The following is a 17,345-nucleotide window of genomic DNA, read 5'->3' as shown; positions in this document are numbered from 1 at the left end:
ATAACCGCTCCCCCCACAGGGTCTACAGTAGAAGGTAGCCAGAGCCAGGTACCAACCCACATGAGTGTCTTAACCAGTAGGCAAAATGCCCACTCCACTCTATGACTTGTTATTTAATTTTTGTGATCTTCCAAATATGGATAAAGTAAATTTATTTTGCAGGCTTTTTCTGGTGATGAAGACTTCTTACCTAAAACCTCATTTAACAAATTTGTTGGTTCAAAGCTGTGTCCACTACCGATTTTTAATAAGATTTGTGTTGGTAACTTGTTTATGATATATGGATATGACCAGGAGAACTTAAATATGGTGAGAACAAGTTGTATTCAAAATGAACTTTTGCTAGTCTTTGGAATGTATCTCTTACTAGTGCTTACATTATGCTTTCTGTGTCATTGTGTGATCTATCCACATATAGTAGTTAGAATCTAAGCCTATTTGATTTTATGACTAATTTGTACATCTAATTTGCATTAACATGCTAGGATTATTTCACTTCCATATGCGTTTTGCTTTTGTAAAGACTAGAGTGCATATTCTGTGATGGGTGTCTTTATTAGCTTTTTCTATTGGGTACTAGGTTCCTGAGATTCCTTATATTTAGGTCTTCTTCTGTTCACTTGTGTACCATAACTCCTCCTATACCCTGAGTCCTAACACTCCTTCCTTTCTTTGTTGATCCTTCATAAATAGAATAAGTGTCTCCGATTATGTTTAAGCATCTAGCACTCATCAATCCTCTTGAAGTGGAAAATGGTTGTGCTCATACTATTAGAAGACATTTTGGATTGACTGTGTACATTCTCTTAGAGATGTAGGCATTCCCTAATTCTTGGACCCCTGCCACCCATTTGGGAGACTCAGGTGGAGTTCCTGGCTCTTGGCTTTAACTTGTCCCAGCTCCTAGCATCATGGCCATTTGGGGAGTGAACCAGTGAATAGAAGATCTCTCTCTCTCTCCCCCTCTCTCTGTGTGTATATATATATACACACACACACGTACAATACATACACACATATATGCACATACATATATGTGTATGTATCAGACATACATGTATATTCATATACATATATCATATATGTGATGTGTATATCATATATGTATATATACATATGTGTATACATCATATGTGTATATATGTATATGTCTGATATTAGAATGGTTACACCAGCTCCTTTTTGGTTTCTGTTAGCATGGAATATATATATGTACATATATATACATATATATATATATACACAGAGAGAGAGAGAGCTATCTATCTATCCCTCCCTCTCTCCCTCCCTCCCCCCACTCTGTCACTAAAAACATTTACTTAAAAAAGATGTAGGTGGCCAGTGCCACGGCTCACTAGGCTAATCCTTTGCCTGCGGCGCTGGCACACCGGGTTCTAGTCCCAGTCAGGGCACTGGATTCTGTCCTGGTTGCCCCTCTTCCAGGCCAGCTCTCTGCTGTGGCCAGGGAGTGCTGTGGAGGATGGCCCAAGTGCTTGGGCCCTGCACCTCATGGGAGACCAGGATAAGTACCTGGCTCCTGCCATCGGATCAGCACGGTGCGCCGGCCGCGGCGGCCATTGGAGGGTGAACCAATGGCAAAGGAAGACCTTTCTCTCTGTCTGTGTCTCTCACTGTCCACTCTGCCTGTCAAAAAAAAAAAAAAAAAAGATGTAGGTATTCATTTAATATGTTTTCATGACATTAAATTTAAACTGCAGATTTAACAGAAGCAATTGTGCATTTGTGCTGCTGATGAGTTCTTGAACATGGGCCTTTTAAGAACTTCTCAGAATTGTATGTATGAAATATATGAAATCTGTTCTCTTTATATAAATAATAATTAAAAAGAACTTTCAGTGGCAACCAGTTTAAACATTCCATAAAGAATACATTCTCCTAATTCTCAAGCACTTTTTTATGTTGCAAGGACATGTTAATTTTATTCAAGTTCATGACCTTACTTAGTTGTCAGAGGGCTATAAAGGCAATTACATAAATATTATAGAATTTTTTACAATATGAGAAATGAACTCAATGCTCACCTTATTTGTCCATAAAGACATGAGCATTGTGCCTCTTGCTATAGAAGGCAAAAAGGACTACTTTCTTATTTTCCCCAGAAATATTTTATTTAAGGTATACAAATTTCATGCATTTCATAAGTATAACTTTAGGAACATAGTGCTTCTTCCCACATACCTGCACTGCAACCCATATTCTCAGCCTTCTTCCTCCTCTCTCTCCTATTCTATTTCTTATTTTTTACTAAGATCTATTTTCAACTAACTTTATGCACATAAGATTAACTCCATACTAAGTAAAGAGTTCAAAAAATAGTATAAAAAAAAAAAAAAACTGCTCCTCAGCAGTGGAGACAAGGGCTGTTCAAAGTCATCAAATCTCAAAAGTGTCACTTTCACTTATGTAGATTGCCCTATAATTAGGTGCATATATTTTTATTAATTATAGTCACATCTTCCTGTTGAACTGATCTCTTAATAATTACATAGTACCCTTCTTTGTCTCTTTTAATAGTCTGTGTTAAAATCTATTTTGTCTGATATGAGGATGGTTACACCAGCTCTTTTTTGGTTTCTGTTAGCATGGAATATCTCTTTCCATCCTTTCACTTTCAGTGGTCATATATCTCTGTTGGTGAGATATATTTGTTTTAGGCAGCAAATAGATAGGTTTTGTTTTTAATCCATTCAGCCAGTCTGTCTCTTTTAACTGGGGAGTTGAAGCCATTCACATTCAAGGTGACTATCGATAAGTAATGACTTGGCCCTACCATTTTTCCATAAATATTCCTATTTTTTTACCTTGGATTTTTTTCGTACTTTTACTAGGAGATTTTCTGCCTTTCTTTCATAGCAATGAACATGTTTCTGTGTTTCTGTTTGATCCTTAAGCATCTTTTATAAGGCTGGATGAATGGTGACAAATTCTTTCAATTTCTGTTTGTTATGGAAGGTCTTTAATTTCACCTTCATTCATAAATGAGAGTTTTGCAGAGTATAGTATTCTGGATCGACTGTTTTTTTTTTTTCTCTTAAGACTTGGAATATATCTCGTCATTCTCTCCTAGCCTTCAGGGTTTCTGATGGGAAGTCAGCTGCGAGTCTGATTGGAGATCCTCTGAAAGTAATCTGGCATATCTCTCATGCACATTTTCAAATCCTTTCTTTATGTTTTACTGTGGAAAGTTTAACTACAATGTGTCATGGTGAAAATTTTTTCTGGTCATGTCTATTAGGAGTCCTATGTGCTTCCTATACTTGGATATTCCTTTCTTCTCCAAATTAGAGACATTTCCTATAATTATTTCACTAAAAAGGCCTTCTAATCCATTCTCTCTTTCCATGCCTTCAGGAACTCCTAGGACCCATATGTTGGGTCATTTGATAGTATATAAAGAACTATTTTCATACACCTCTTTTTCACATTTTTCTTTCCATTTAGTGTTAGACAGTATGAATTGCTTGAAAGAATCATAAACATAATCTTTATTTTTGCTTACCTTATCTATTCATTCTGTATTTTGGATAGTGCATTTGGCCAATGCTATAATTCTTTGTAATTTGGTGGTGGTGTCTCTGAGAACTGCTTCTCTGTGCATTGCTAGAAATGCTTATAATCTGACTTTCTAGCCTTCAAATTTGTGGGCCTCCCTTTGGGGACTGAACTTGATAGTGCTGTAGGTTGTAATATGGTTATATCGTATTACAACTTTTGTTAGAAAGTTAAAAGTGGAAAACTTTGCTACATAGAGTTTTTGGGAACAGTAAGAGTAACAGTATAGTTAATCTTGAATAGATCATCTTGAGTCTGTCAAATATATGGAGAAAGTAGGGTATGTCTTGGAACTTCTTTCCAGAAGCCACTTTTAAAACAAAAAGAGAATTTGTAGTTTGTAAAAACGCAATGAATGAATTCAAACAAATATCCCTTAGGCATCAGAAAACAACAAAGAATAAATTAAAAGTTAAGTCATGATACAAAGGACACAGGCAGTAAAAATTCTCACAATATCACTTGAAAAATAGATCATGAAACAACCCAGATGTTTTGCTTTACTCAGTTGTTATGATTATTTGATGATGGTTTACATAAAACTTAATATCACAAAGATAAATGAGACTCAGACTATGAGTACAGTAAGCAAAGGAATGTTGCTATGATTTGGATTCCTTTAAAGGAATGGATTCTTACTTTTCTGATAAATTTGAAACAGAAGTAAATATAAAATTATATGGTTTTGAAATGTACAGCATAATGATTTAACATACATATTCATTGTGAAATGAATGCCACAATCATACATATCAGCTCACATAGTTACCCTTTTTGTGTGTGTGTGAGCATGCTTCAGATATATTCTTTTAGCAAATTTCAAGAATACAAGATAGTATATTTGAAATATTTACAAGCAGAATGTCAGAGAGAGAGGGAAAGACAGAAAGATCTTATATTTGGTGGGTCACTCCCCATATGGGCACAACAGCCAGGTCTTGACCAGACAGAAGCCAGGAGCCATCTGGTCTCACGGGTGGGTGGCAGAGGCCCAAGTGCTAGAGTGATCTTCCACTGCCTTCCCATGATGCCCATGATGCAAGTGGAGGCTTAACCTGCTGCACTACAACTCAGATCCCAAAATACTATTATTAACTATGGTCACCATACATTAGACCCTCAAAACTTACCCACCCCTTTGACTTAGAGTTTATAACCTTTGCCATCTCCTCACTTCTACCACTTAGCCAGGCAACCACCATTCTATTCTGTTTTTATGATTTCACCTTTGTTATTTTTGGGTTTTTTTTTTTTCAGATTCCACATGTAAGTGATCCTATGCTATTTTATCTTTCTAGATTCAACGTATTTCCTTTACTATAATGCCTTCCAAGTTCATCCATACTGTTAAATGAAGACTTGCTTCCTTTCTATTGCTCAGTAACCTCCAATTGTACTTGTATACACAGATTTATACCGCATTTTTTATTCATGTATGTTCATGAATGGTTGGGTTCATTCTAGGTCTTGGCTATTGTGAATAATGCTACAATGATCATGGGAGTGCAGCTATCTTGAAAGACAGATTTCATTTTCCTTGGACATATATTCAGTAGTGGAAATCCTGGATCATATGCTAGTTTCATTTTTTCATTTTTTGAGGAATTTCCCTAGTGCCATGATGACTACCAATTTACATTCCTATCAACAGCATTGAAAGGATTCCCTTTTCTCCACATCGTCACTCACATTTCTATGTTTCATCTTTTTGATGATTATTATTTCCATTGGTGTGAGATAGTATCTCACTGTGGTTTTAATTTGAATTTGCCTAGTTACTAGTGATGTTGAACACTTATTTGTATTTGTTGGCCATATGGATGTCTTCTTTTGAGAAATGTCTATTTAAAATCTTTTGGACACTTTGTAATGGGTTGTTTACTTCCTGTTGAGTTGTTTGAGACAATTAGCTGAGTGATTTTTTTCTGACCTCAATCATTTTCTCTTCATTTGTTTCTGATATGTATACATTCATGAAGACTTAAACTTTTCATTATTTTGTTTTTATTTGTAGTTTTAATTTTTTCAATCTGATGGATCAATATTTACAAGTTTTTTGGTTTTGTTCCTTGTAAATATTTTAAAGTTTGTTTTTTAAGCCTTCAGATATTGTGGTCATAGTATTTTTATCTATTATGATAATTTTTCTTTTAATTGGAATATTTAGTAAATTTATTTTATATATTTTCTACTATGATTATATTTATGATTGCCATTTCTCTATCTGCTTTTTATTTGCTCCATGTAGTTTTCTTATTATTTCTTACTTTTTCTTTTGTGTTAATGAAATATGTTTTAATTGTTTTTAAATTATATTTTATTTATTTGAAAGGTTAGAGAGACAGAGAGAGAGAGACAGAGAGAAAGCTTATTTATTCCCCCTAAATGCTCACAATAACCAGGTCTGCACCAGGCCAGAGCCAGGAGCCTAGAACTCTATCCAGGTATCTGACATTAGTGATAGGGACTCATCTACTTAAGCTGTCTTCTGCTGCCTCCCAGAGTATAAATCAGCTGGAAGCTTGTATCACGAGTGGAGTCAGAACTGGAACCAAGGCACTCTAGCATGGAATTCAGACATCCCAAATAGTTTCTTGACTGCTATGCCAGATGCCCACTCTGAAATATTTTTTAATAATTCCATTTTATCTTCCCTTTTAACTTCTGTGACTTTTTCAAGAAATGTTCTTTGTTACATCTTAGCAATTACTTGAAAAGACTGCCATTTTCTGCTTTACTTTAGTGCCATTTCTGCACTACTTTGAAAAATGCCCTTAAGGTGAATGTTGGGATGAATGTAAGGTTCTGTTCTTATGTTCTTCTCTCCATGTTATAGCCCATGGTGATTGCCTTTCAATTTTCATAAACTTATATAGTTATTTTATACTATACATCTATTAGCATCTAAAATGTTTGTTTTATAATTTTTTTCTTTTTTGATGGTTCTTATTTGGTACATAGTCTTATGTACTTGCTTTTCTTTGATCGTGTGGGGTTTATTGATTCTGAAAAAATATTTTTACTAATAAATTGAATAAATAGACATGCCTTTTCTATTTCTTCTGGATATGAATATTTGCTTTTCCAAGGTACCTGAGTTCACTGATGTGTGTGGTTCACCGATTGAGGTTCTTAGGGACTAACTAGGCAATACAAATTTAAATTACAGGTTGACATGAGAGTTCTTATACTTCTGCCTCAGCTTTCTATGCTTACTATAAATTTTGGGACCCAAGTTTATCATGGAAAGTTTTTCCTTTTTAAGGATACAAACTTTGTCACGTCCTGAGCTTTGATTTTTGTTTTTCTCATCTTATGAAGCTATCAAAATGAAAATTTGAATTCTCTGGGATTGGCTAATAACCTTAAGGACAAAGTAGATTTAGTACTTCCTTCATATTTTAGAGTTTTTGTTTTTCTGTTCTGTTTTTCCTGCTAATATCTTTCTGACTTGCCATATATTTAATGTTGTGTTTGACAAATGCTGTGTTTGACAAATGTGTATTTGAGTGGTTGTGTATGTGTGTACATATGTATGTGTGTGTGTTGTTAATCAATTACAGTGTCTTGTTAGGAAGGAAGATGATGGACCAAATAACTTAGAAATCTAATCACAGCTTCAACATTAATGGAAAGTTTGTTTAATTTAATGTAAATTTTTTAATTTAATAAATATACGTATGTGTTTAATTAATATATTTGTTTTAATATTAAAATTAATTGTAAATTTCCTTGAAATAATTTCCTTCATTAAATATCAAAGATTATGTTTTCTCTTATTGAACTAAGTATAAAATGCTTTTTTAAAACTCCTCAGAGTCGTTTGGATGTGTATTTTTCACAGAACCCTGCAGGAACATCTGTTCAAAACATGGTCCACTGGAGTCAGGTATATCTGTTACATTACAATACAATTTAATTTACACTACTCATGGTTCACCTCATCATTCTCTGGATGATGTAATTGCCATAGAATAGTAAATTTGGGAGGATAAACTGAAATTATTGTTTATTTGCATAATTCTCTATAGTTTAGAAAATGTATTAATGTCATAATCTATTCAAACCTCTAACACTAAGCAATGATTAGAGAAATATAAATATCTGTTTCACAAAAGAGGATATGTTAGAATAGGGTTCACATAATCCATGCTCTCCACTTGGCTTGCCCAAAGTTTCTAAGCTTTTCCTTTAAAAAAAAATACTAGGACACAGTTTTCCTGATGCCTAGTTGAAACCCTTGAGAGAAAAGCAAAAGATTAAGAAATGTCTCTAGGCTATACACTTTCTTTGTTAAATTGTTCACTCCTGGAGAACCATATTAATGTTTGTATTTCTAAGGCCAACAATTGTTGGCATATTGTAGATACTCAACTAATATTTGTTCAATGAATGATATTGATAAAAAGAAAAATTTAGTGTGAAAGTTATCTTAATGTTGAAAGCCTGGATAACAGAGTAGAAAGAGCACTTTGCTTAAATCAAAAGACCAAATAATAAATTCTTTCTTTGAACCTTATTGGAATTGTGGCGTTGAACAGCTCACTTAACCTTTCTGAATCAGTTTCCTCAATTTTTAAATGGAATTAATAATAATTCTCCTACATAACTAACAAAAATATTTGAGAATTAAACAGTGTGATGTTTATGAATGTTCTTTGAAGTTAATAAACCCTAGATAAATTTGAAGTATTGTTGGATAAAGCTTTCTCATTTATAAAGTGTTTAAATTTGTAAAGTGATTATTTTGTTACATATTATTAAAATCTTTATCATAGCTTATCTTTAGGTTTAGTTTATCTCTGGTGATGGCAAATCCAGGAAAATTGGAGCAGCCTTTGTATTTATTCATCAATTGTGGCAATATTTATTCAGTACCTTCCTTGTGTTCTGCACTGGTTTATCCTTATGAGATATACTGTGAACAAGAGAAAGACCCTGTATTCTCTATGCTTACATCCTACTAGTAGATATACAAAGGATAAATAATAAACATAGCAATAAATAAATTATTAAAAATTCCATAAGGCAAAGAAGCTCTGTGAAAATGGAGTGAGGATAAAGTATGAAAAAGGGATTAAGAAGGCTGAGAAGTATAGGTTTTTTTTTTTTAAGATTTATTTGTTTATTTGAAAGGCACAGTTACAGAGAGGCAGAGGCAGGGAGGGAGGGAAGGAGGAAAGGAGGGAGGGAGAGAGGGGGCCGGGAGAGAGAGAGAGAGAGAGGGAAGGAGGGGGAGAGAGAGAGAAAGGGGGTATTCCATCTGCTGATTCACTCACCAAATGGCCAAAATGGCTGGAGCTGGGCCAATCCAAAGCCAGGAGCTTGAAGCTTCTTCTAGATCTCCACATGGGAGCTTCTTCCGGGTCTCCCAAGCAAATTAGCAGGGAGCTGGATCAGAAGTGGAGCAGCCTGGACTTGAACAAGTGCCCATATGGAATGCTGGCACTGCAGGTGCTGGCTTTACCTGCTATACCACAGTGCCAGCCCCAAGATTGTTATTTTTTGAATACATGGGTTTGTTTAGACCTTGGGGAGATGGTGATATTTGAGAAAAGGTCTGAAGGAGGTAGGTGCTAAGGAACTTAGCAGTGTGTACTTTTGCTTCCTCAATCCATTGAGGCTGCTCGAACAGAATACCATACTTTGGTAGCATACAGTTTTTTTCTTACAGTTCTGTACACTGTAAATCATACAGAATCATACAAAATCAAGGCCCCAGGATATTCAATGTCTGGTGAGAGCCTATGTTTTGATTCAGCAGTGGCAACTGTTAGATGTGCCCTCACATGATGAAAGGAACAAGAGTTTCCTTGGATCTATTTTAAAAGGTCACAAAGCCTATTTATAAGTGCTACACTCTCTTATCTCATTACCTCTTAAAAGACCCTACCTTCTAACACCATTACCTTTGGGTTAAGATTTCAGCATTTGTGTTTCAGGGAAATACAAACATTTAGACCACAGTGTTGGGAGTGAGCAGTCCAAACAGAATAGCGAAGCGAAAACCTTATACAGGAGACTTCTTATGTTAAAATAAGTTTATGAATTTAGGTTTTTTTGCTTTAAAATTTAACAGTTTTTAACATTTTGTTGCATACATTCACATCAGATGAATTATGTTTTCCTGAAAAGGAGATATGAACATCACAAAGTGAAAGATTCATGATAATCATCATGTGGGAAAGAAGGGTATATGGTCATACACATAGTATGATCCAGTAAATAATACTTATAACTGTGGTTCAAATATAGGACATCCACATTTTATACCCTCTATATATTAACTTCTACAAATAAGCTGTGATATTTTTCTTTCTGAGTTTGGCGTGTTTAACATAGCATAATGATCTCCAGTTTCATCCAATTTGTTTTGAAAGTCAGGTTCATTCTTTTTTTATGTCTGAATAATCTTCCATCCTGTTATATATGCCACATTTTCTTTATCCTGATGGACATCTAGGTTGATACCATATGTGTGCTATATATAGTGAACTGAGTTGCTATAAACATGGAATGCAGGTAATTTTTTCATATGCTGATTTTACTACTTCTGAAATATATTCCCGGGAGTAGGATAATTGCATTTTATGAATTATCATCTATAATTTTTGAAGGAATCTCCATACTGTTTTACATAATGCTTGTTTTAATTTGCATTCACATCAACAATGTATTAGGGAACACTTTTCTCCATATCCTCGCAAGCATTTGTTATTTTTTGATTTTGGGATAGTAATCATTATAACTTAAGTGAGGTGATAATGTTATTGTGGTTTATATTTGAATTTCTTTAAAAATGGGTATTTTTTTCATGTGTCTGTTGGCCACTTGTCTTTCATCGTTTGGAAAAATGTTTGTTTATGTCTTTTTTCCATTTCTTAACTGGATTGTTTGTTTTGTTGTTGTTGAGTTTCTTCAGCTCCTTGTATATTCTGGATATTAATCCTTTATTGGATGCATAGTTTGCAAATATTTTCTCCCATTCTGTTTATTGTCACTTCACTTTGTTAATTGTTTCCATTGTTGTACACAAGCTTTGTAGCTTAATGTAATCACATTTTCTGTGTTTTTTTTTTTTTTTTTTTTTTTGCTTTTAGGGTCTTACCCAAGAAGTCTTCACCTAGACCCATGTCTTACTGCATTTTCCCTATGTTTTCCTCTAGTAATTTTATGATTTTAGGTCTTAAGTTTAGGTTCTTGATCCATTTTGAGTTGATTTTTTTTGTATAGGGTATAAGATAGGAGGCTTATTTCAAACTTCTGCATGTGGAAATACAATATCATCTATTGAAGAGCCTGTCTTTTTCTCCAGGGAATGAATTTAGCTCATTTGTTGAAAACTAGCTAGTTATAGACACATAGGTTAATTTCTGGGGTTTCTATTATTCAGGGGATTTTCTTAGAGACACCAAAGTAAATGTAGCTGATGTAGGTAAGAGAGAAATGAGTGGGGCTGGCCTTGTAGGGCAGCAGGTTACGCCTCCACATTCAATGCAGGTATCTCATATGAGCACCACTTTGATTCCTGGCTGCTCAACTTCTGATCCAGCTCCATGCTAATATGCCTGGGAGAGCAGTGGAAGATGACCCAAGAACTTGGGCGCCTGCCATCCATGCCTGAGACTTGAATGGAGTTCCAGGCTCCTGACTGGGCTTGGTCCTGCCGTAGCCATGCAGCCGTTTTGAGAGTGAACCAGTAGATGGAAGTTTCTCTCTCTCTCTCTCTCTCTCTCTCTTTCCCTCCCCATCACAACACCCTGTGTGCTTCTCCTCCCTCTCCTCTCCCCGTAACTCCTTCATATCAAAATTTAAAAAAAAGGGAATTTGGTTGGAAAATGGAGCAAAGGAAGCAGAAAAAAAATAATGAAAGGCATCAATAGTCCATTATTAGAACTTTGGTATTCAATCTGACTGAAGTGAGTATACACTGCAAGTTTTTGATCAGGGAAGTAACATTATATGATTTGTACTTTTAATGGAACACTTTGCCTGCTGTATTGAATAGAATGTAGTGGGACAAGGTGGAAACAGTGATTTAGGAAATTATCGCAGTAATTCAAACAATAAATAATTGTGACATAGACTGTTCTGTTAGCGTTAGAGGTGGTAACAGTGCTGGTTCTGAATGTGCATGTGTATATCCTGAATATGGAAACAACAAAATTCAGTGATGGATTCTATGCAAGATGAGAGAGAGAAGAGGAGTTTTAGATGATACTAAAGTTATTTATCTAAGCAATGAAAAGATGAAATTCCATTAAAGAACATAGGGAAATTTGATAATTTTGGAGGACAGATAAAATGTTCTGTTTTGGAGATGTTATGTTTTAGACATCTAAGAGATGAATTTAAGTAACATTTTTGTCTGAAATTAGAGCCTATAATTTAGTACAGACTTACAAAAGAAGGTAAATATTTTGAATATTAAGTAACACATAAAACCAAGAGACTAGGGGAGTATACAAATCGAGTGAGGATAGATAGGAGAGGATGAGCAAAAAGTTAATGCTAAGGCATGAAAAATTAGGAGGTCAAGTAGCAGAAGCTAAATTGACCAAGTTAACTGAAAGGGAGCATTAAGTGAAAAATGAAGATCAAGAAATTAAGGTATTCTAGAAGCTAAGTGAAGAAAAGCTCTCAAGAATGAGGGAATGAACAATTGTGTCAAGTCATTGATAGATTCCTTAGCATTAGTCAAAATTTTAAAATTTAATTTTTTATTAGTATAAAGAAAATATACTTCAAGTATTTCATATATGCAATTCTAAGAAAATGTCCATATTTCCCTCTCTTTTTCTCATCCCCCCTCAATCCTCGTATTTCCTTCCTTTATTTTTTCTTTAATGTTTACAAAAATATAATTTCAATCTACTCCATAATCACAGGCTTAATGCACTGTTAACCATAATATTCAACAAGTAAAAAGTAGAAAGACCACAGTTCCACAGGAGTATAAACAAGGACTAAAGACAACAATCAGTGTCAAGGTTTTGATAGAAGTGTGTCAGTAACTATGTTTAATAATTGGTTCTCTTTGTGAGAGAAAAAGTTATCTTTGGAGAGAAAAAGCACTTGCCTGTTTCTGTCGTAGTAATTGCTTATTTCTGTGATGGAAATTTTTCTACCATCGTTGATTTTAACCTACTAATGTAATGCCTTTTTATTCAGAGCTGGGGAGACATCTCTAAATAATTGGCTAGAAGCATATCTTCAGATGGAGATATAAGACAAACTAGAATGAATTTAGGTGATGATAGATGAACAGTGTTGTAAACAAATGTCATTGAATTGTAGACTTTAAATGGTTAAATGGTAAATTGTATGTGTATTTTACTATAATTGAAAGACTACTGTGAGAGGAATTGGAGATGATGGGGACTTTCCTGTGGAATTTTGCTACAAAGAGAATAAAGATGTTGTTCAAGAGTTCTGGCAAGACACAGGGAGTTTGATATTATTTATATATGTCTATATCCATCTGTCTGTCACTGACCTATCTCTCAAAGAAAGCAGTAGAATCATGACCTATAGAGAGGAGAAATTTTATGAAACAATAGAAAAATGCATAGAGTGATAGGATAGATAGAATCCAGTAAACAAGAAAAAAAGCATTTAGTTAACAGATAGAAAAGAATATTACTAATAAGCAAATTCATGTAATCTAAATCTCTAACGTAAGATCTTTTATGATTTCTTCAGCCTTTTTGTTGAAATAGGAAACAAGTTTCAATACAAACAGTAGGAATAGGAGAAAAGAGAATACTGTAGAGAAAAGGAACTATGAAGTAATTGCCTAGAAGAGTGGGAGAAGAAATTGATGAGGGAATTGTGACATGATTGTAGGGCAAAAGTAATGTCCCACAAGAGATTTGCAACAGTAAATTTAACGTGAATTACGTTTGCATAGTTTTGAGTTTTTCCCCTGTTTTCTTTAGTCTCATTACTGTAGGCATGTAGTTTGTAGAGAATTGGATGTTTCTAGAGTGTTTTTGGAAACAAGTTGGACAATATAATAGAAGTGGAAAAGTGTTAAATAAATTTAAGTGAATACTTTTAATGACTGTGAGATTTTTATCTGGGTAAGCAGAAGATAAAGGACATTGAGGGAATAAGGTATAATAAAAAGATGGGAGGATGTATGGATTCAAGATCTTAGAGTTGCAGGATTTTTTGTTTGGTATACTAGAGAACATTTGCAGATAATGTTAAAAATGGATTAAGAAAAATAGGATTTTGAAAGGATCATAGTAATCCAAAGGTTTATTATAGTATGAACGTTTGATTCAGGTTGGAGGAGAAGATCAATGAAGAGGAACTCAAGGAACTTAGAAGCAAGCAGGAACTAAACGGGAGTTTAAGAGATGACAGCAACAGCAAAGTGTAGTGGGAGATGTAATTGAAGGACGTGAGAAATTCAGAGTTGGATAACTTCTTGGGGAGGAGGAAGTGAGAGTTTTCTGGAAGCAGGTATAATGAAAAAAAGACTAACCCAACTCTCAAAGATACCCGGTAGATAGGAGAAAAATGGTAGTGCCACTTGAAAGAGGTAGAGGGGATTTGCAACCATATTTTCAATTAGAGTAAGAAATTAAAATGTCATCAAAGGAAGAGTTTTAAGATATATGGCTGATAATCAAATTCCAGACAGTAGAGAGTTTTACGAGTTGAGTAGAGTTGAAAATGTTGAGGATAGGGACTGCATGACACCTTAATAAAGCTTGGAATACCGAAGATGGCCGACTTGAGAATTTGACCTTGTGATGAAAACATAATTGGGGGGTTGGGAGGAAAAAAATCAGGTTAGATTTAATAAATTCAAAGTAGATAGTAGTGATAAGGCTGGGGTTTTAAGGGTTGAAGCAACAGATCACTTCTTGGCCTCTTGAGCCCTGTTGTTGAGACAGGGTTCTTTAGGGACATGTTATCTTAGTCCCAGTGCAAGACATTTGCTCTCGACCTCTGCTGATGAAAAGGGATTTTTGTAAGAAGTCTGATGTTACCCCAAACGCAGGGTCCCCTTAGGGTTGTAAAATATCTTGGGAATATCGGGTTTTATATGAGAATGATAGAATCATATTCTTGAGATTCCCCAGCTGTCTCTCATGCCATTCCATGCCCCGATCTTTCTTTCTTTTTTTAAGATTTATTTATTTATTTGAAAGAGTTACACAGAGAGAGAAGGAAAGACAGAGAAAGAGACATCCTCCATCCACTGGTTCACTCCCTAGTTGCCCACAATGGCTGGAGCTGCGCCGATCTGAAGCCAGGAGCCAGGAACTTCTTCCTGGTCTCCCACGCAGGTGCAGGGGCCAAGCACTTGGGCCATCTTCCACTGTTCCCAGGCCACAGCAGAGAATTGGATAAGATGTGGAGCTGCCAGTTCTCGAACAGGCACCCATATGGAATGCTGGCCCTGCAGGCGGTGGCTTTACCCAGTATGCCACAGCGCTGGGCCCTATCCTATTTCTTATCCTATCCAAAAGAAAACAGGAACAAAGAAGCTCCCTTTCATAAATACTAGCAGAGAGCAATAGGTGTAATGTACATGTGACATGCATTAGCTTCCACTATAATGAACAAAGTAATATGATCCTATTTTTATTTTCCTTTCAGCTTTTATATTCTACGAACTTGAAAGCCTTTGACTGGGGAAGCCCTGATCTGAACTTGGTTCATTTTAATCAGGTACATAATTGTGGATAAGCCTTCTTTACCAGTTCAGATGATCTTACTGTAGATCCCAAGATCATCTCTAAATCCCTAGGGTACAATAACACAGTTAGAAGGACCAACAGATGAATATCATTCTGTTTTGGTTCTATAGTATCACATTCAACCAAAGTAGCTTTTCTATGTTTTCACATATTTTAACAACAAATACCCTAGATAAGCCTAAAGATGTTGACAAGCAATAGAAGAATTTATGATCCCTCAAGAGGAAAAGTATTGTCTTTGTGATACTCATGGTTATATACTTGATTAAATATGAAATAAAAAGCATAATGTATTTTTGACCCTAAAAGTAGTTTATTTGGGAAGATTAGACAAAGGCATATATAATTAGTAAAAACTTGGAAATTAATAAGAATGTGACAAAACTGTGCTCAACTCTGTCTGACTTCAAAGTTTATGCTTTTCCACAGTTTTCTGCCTCAGCTCATCTTCATTCCAGATGTGGTTTGCTCATATATAATTCTGAAGTAAAATTTGAAGATCAATTTCAATGAGATCAGAGTTGAGAATGACTGCCAATATGTATAATTTTTGATAAACATACTGATAATACTATAGTCACAGAAAATTTGATTAAACTAATTTCAGGATTTAAAACTAATATTTGAATTACTTCCATGAAATATTTGAGTACTTGAAATTAGAACAAATTGCCTACTTTTGATTTATGTATGATTTATTCCTAACCAACTAGTAATACCAATTCTTTCATATTCATTGCTTTCATGACTCCATTAAGTTGAATTCACTATATCCAACTTATGTTAAAACAATGTTTTAATTAATCATTTACAAAATTAATAAATGTAAACTTCTAAGGTATCATTTCCTGTGAAAACTTTTTTCCCTACTTTATTTCTAGACAACTTCTCCATCCTACGATGTGACAAATATGGAAGTGCCAACTGCCACGTGGAACGGTGAACGTGACTTGTTGGCTGATCCAGAAGATGTTGAAACTTTACGTTCAGAAATTAAAAACCACTTTTACCATAAAACTATTTCTTACTATAATCATATAGACTTTTTGTTTGGGATGGATGCCTATGATCAAGTTTACCGTGAAATCATTGATATTATCCAAGTCAACCTATAATGGACTGTGGTACTTTGAGTTTGAGGATCTATATCACTCCTATTAAAATTCAGTTACTTTTTTTAGTATGTATTTTTTCACTTATTTAAATATAGTTCGTAATTTTTTTTTGCTATTTTCTCATTGCCCATTGGCCCTTCAGCCATTAAAGCAGTGGCATTTATCATCTCAGGGATATTGATGGATTATAAATCATTACAACTAAGTCTTCTGAGTTTCTTCTAAATACAGCATTTAAACAACTAATATGAGAAACAATAATCATAAATGTTTCCCATTGCAAAAAAGGACTTTTTAAGATCAATTTTTATTTCAAAACAATGTGAGCTTCATTAAATCATTACAGAAAGACTTTAGAGGAATACTTGATGATAGGAAAGTTCATTTTCTTCAACACTGAAGAGATAAAATATTTTCTGAGCTATGTAAAGGAGTTTGGGGAGAAGAGAAAGAGCATGAATGTGAATATAATACTAGGGCCTTGTGATCACTTTAGGCCAAATTTCAGAAGATAGGGTATCATTGAAATTACACAGAGATCATGCTTCACTTCCTAGAGGGTACAGCCTATAGAAACTAAAGTTGCCTTTCAAGCCTAGTGTGTGATTAGAGTAGCAATGGTTGAGGTATATTCGCAGATAAATAGACCTGAAGGTAGCTTTGCCAGGTATGCAATGTAGGTTAGTGCATGAAAAATCCAGGAGCTTCCTATACACCAGAGAACTGTGGATATTTTTAAGATAGTACTGGAAGATTGGAAGAGACCCAAAATTTGGGATGAAAGGATATTGTTGATCAATGCAACCTATGTTATAAGAAACTCAAACATAGCAAAAATAATATAAAATTTTAAAATGAAAATAGAGCTAAATAGCTGTTTCTCAAAGGAAGACACATGAATGAACAACAGGTAAATTAAAATATGCTCAGTATCACTAAT

The 17,345-nt window shown here is 34.6% G+C and overlaps 1 protein-coding gene across 19 annotated transcripts in view; it reads left to right on the top strand.

Moving 5' to 3' along the window:
• The window catches only part of LIPJ (lipase family member J), a 44,521-nt gene extending 28,048 nt beyond the window's left edge, over nt 1-16,473 (top strand). For 5 of the 19 annotated variants that reach the window (XM_002718495.6, XM_089314814.1, XM_051823342.3 and 2 more), the window contains 4 exons: nt 163-309; nt 7,391-7,462; nt 15,190-15,261; nt 16,172-16,473. In XM_002718495.6, the coding sequence (XP_002718541.4) occupies nt 163-309; nt 7,391-7,462; nt 15,190-15,261; nt 16,172-16,405 (525 nt within the window). In that variant the 3' untranslated portion in view covers nt 16,406-16,473. Of the gene's footprint in view, nt 1-162; nt 310-7,390; nt 7,463-15,189; nt 15,262-15,719; nt 15,914-16,171 lie in introns of those variants that run through there. The other 14 variants (XM_051823329.3, XM_089314816.1, XM_051823347.3 and 11 more) reach the window with 9 other exon arrangements.
• Nucleotides 16,474-17,345: the final 872 nt, after the last annotated feature.

Source organism: Oryctolagus cuniculus, chromosome 15 (assembly GCF_051225735.1).
Source record: "Oryctolagus cuniculus isolate XC-2025 breed Fujian yellow rabbit chromosome 15, ASM5122573v1, whole genome shotgun sequence".
NCBI lineage: Eukaryota > Metazoa > Chordata > Mammalia > Lagomorpha > Leporidae > Oryctolagus > Oryctolagus cuniculus.
This window is presented reverse-complemented; position numbering and strand designations above follow the sequence as displayed.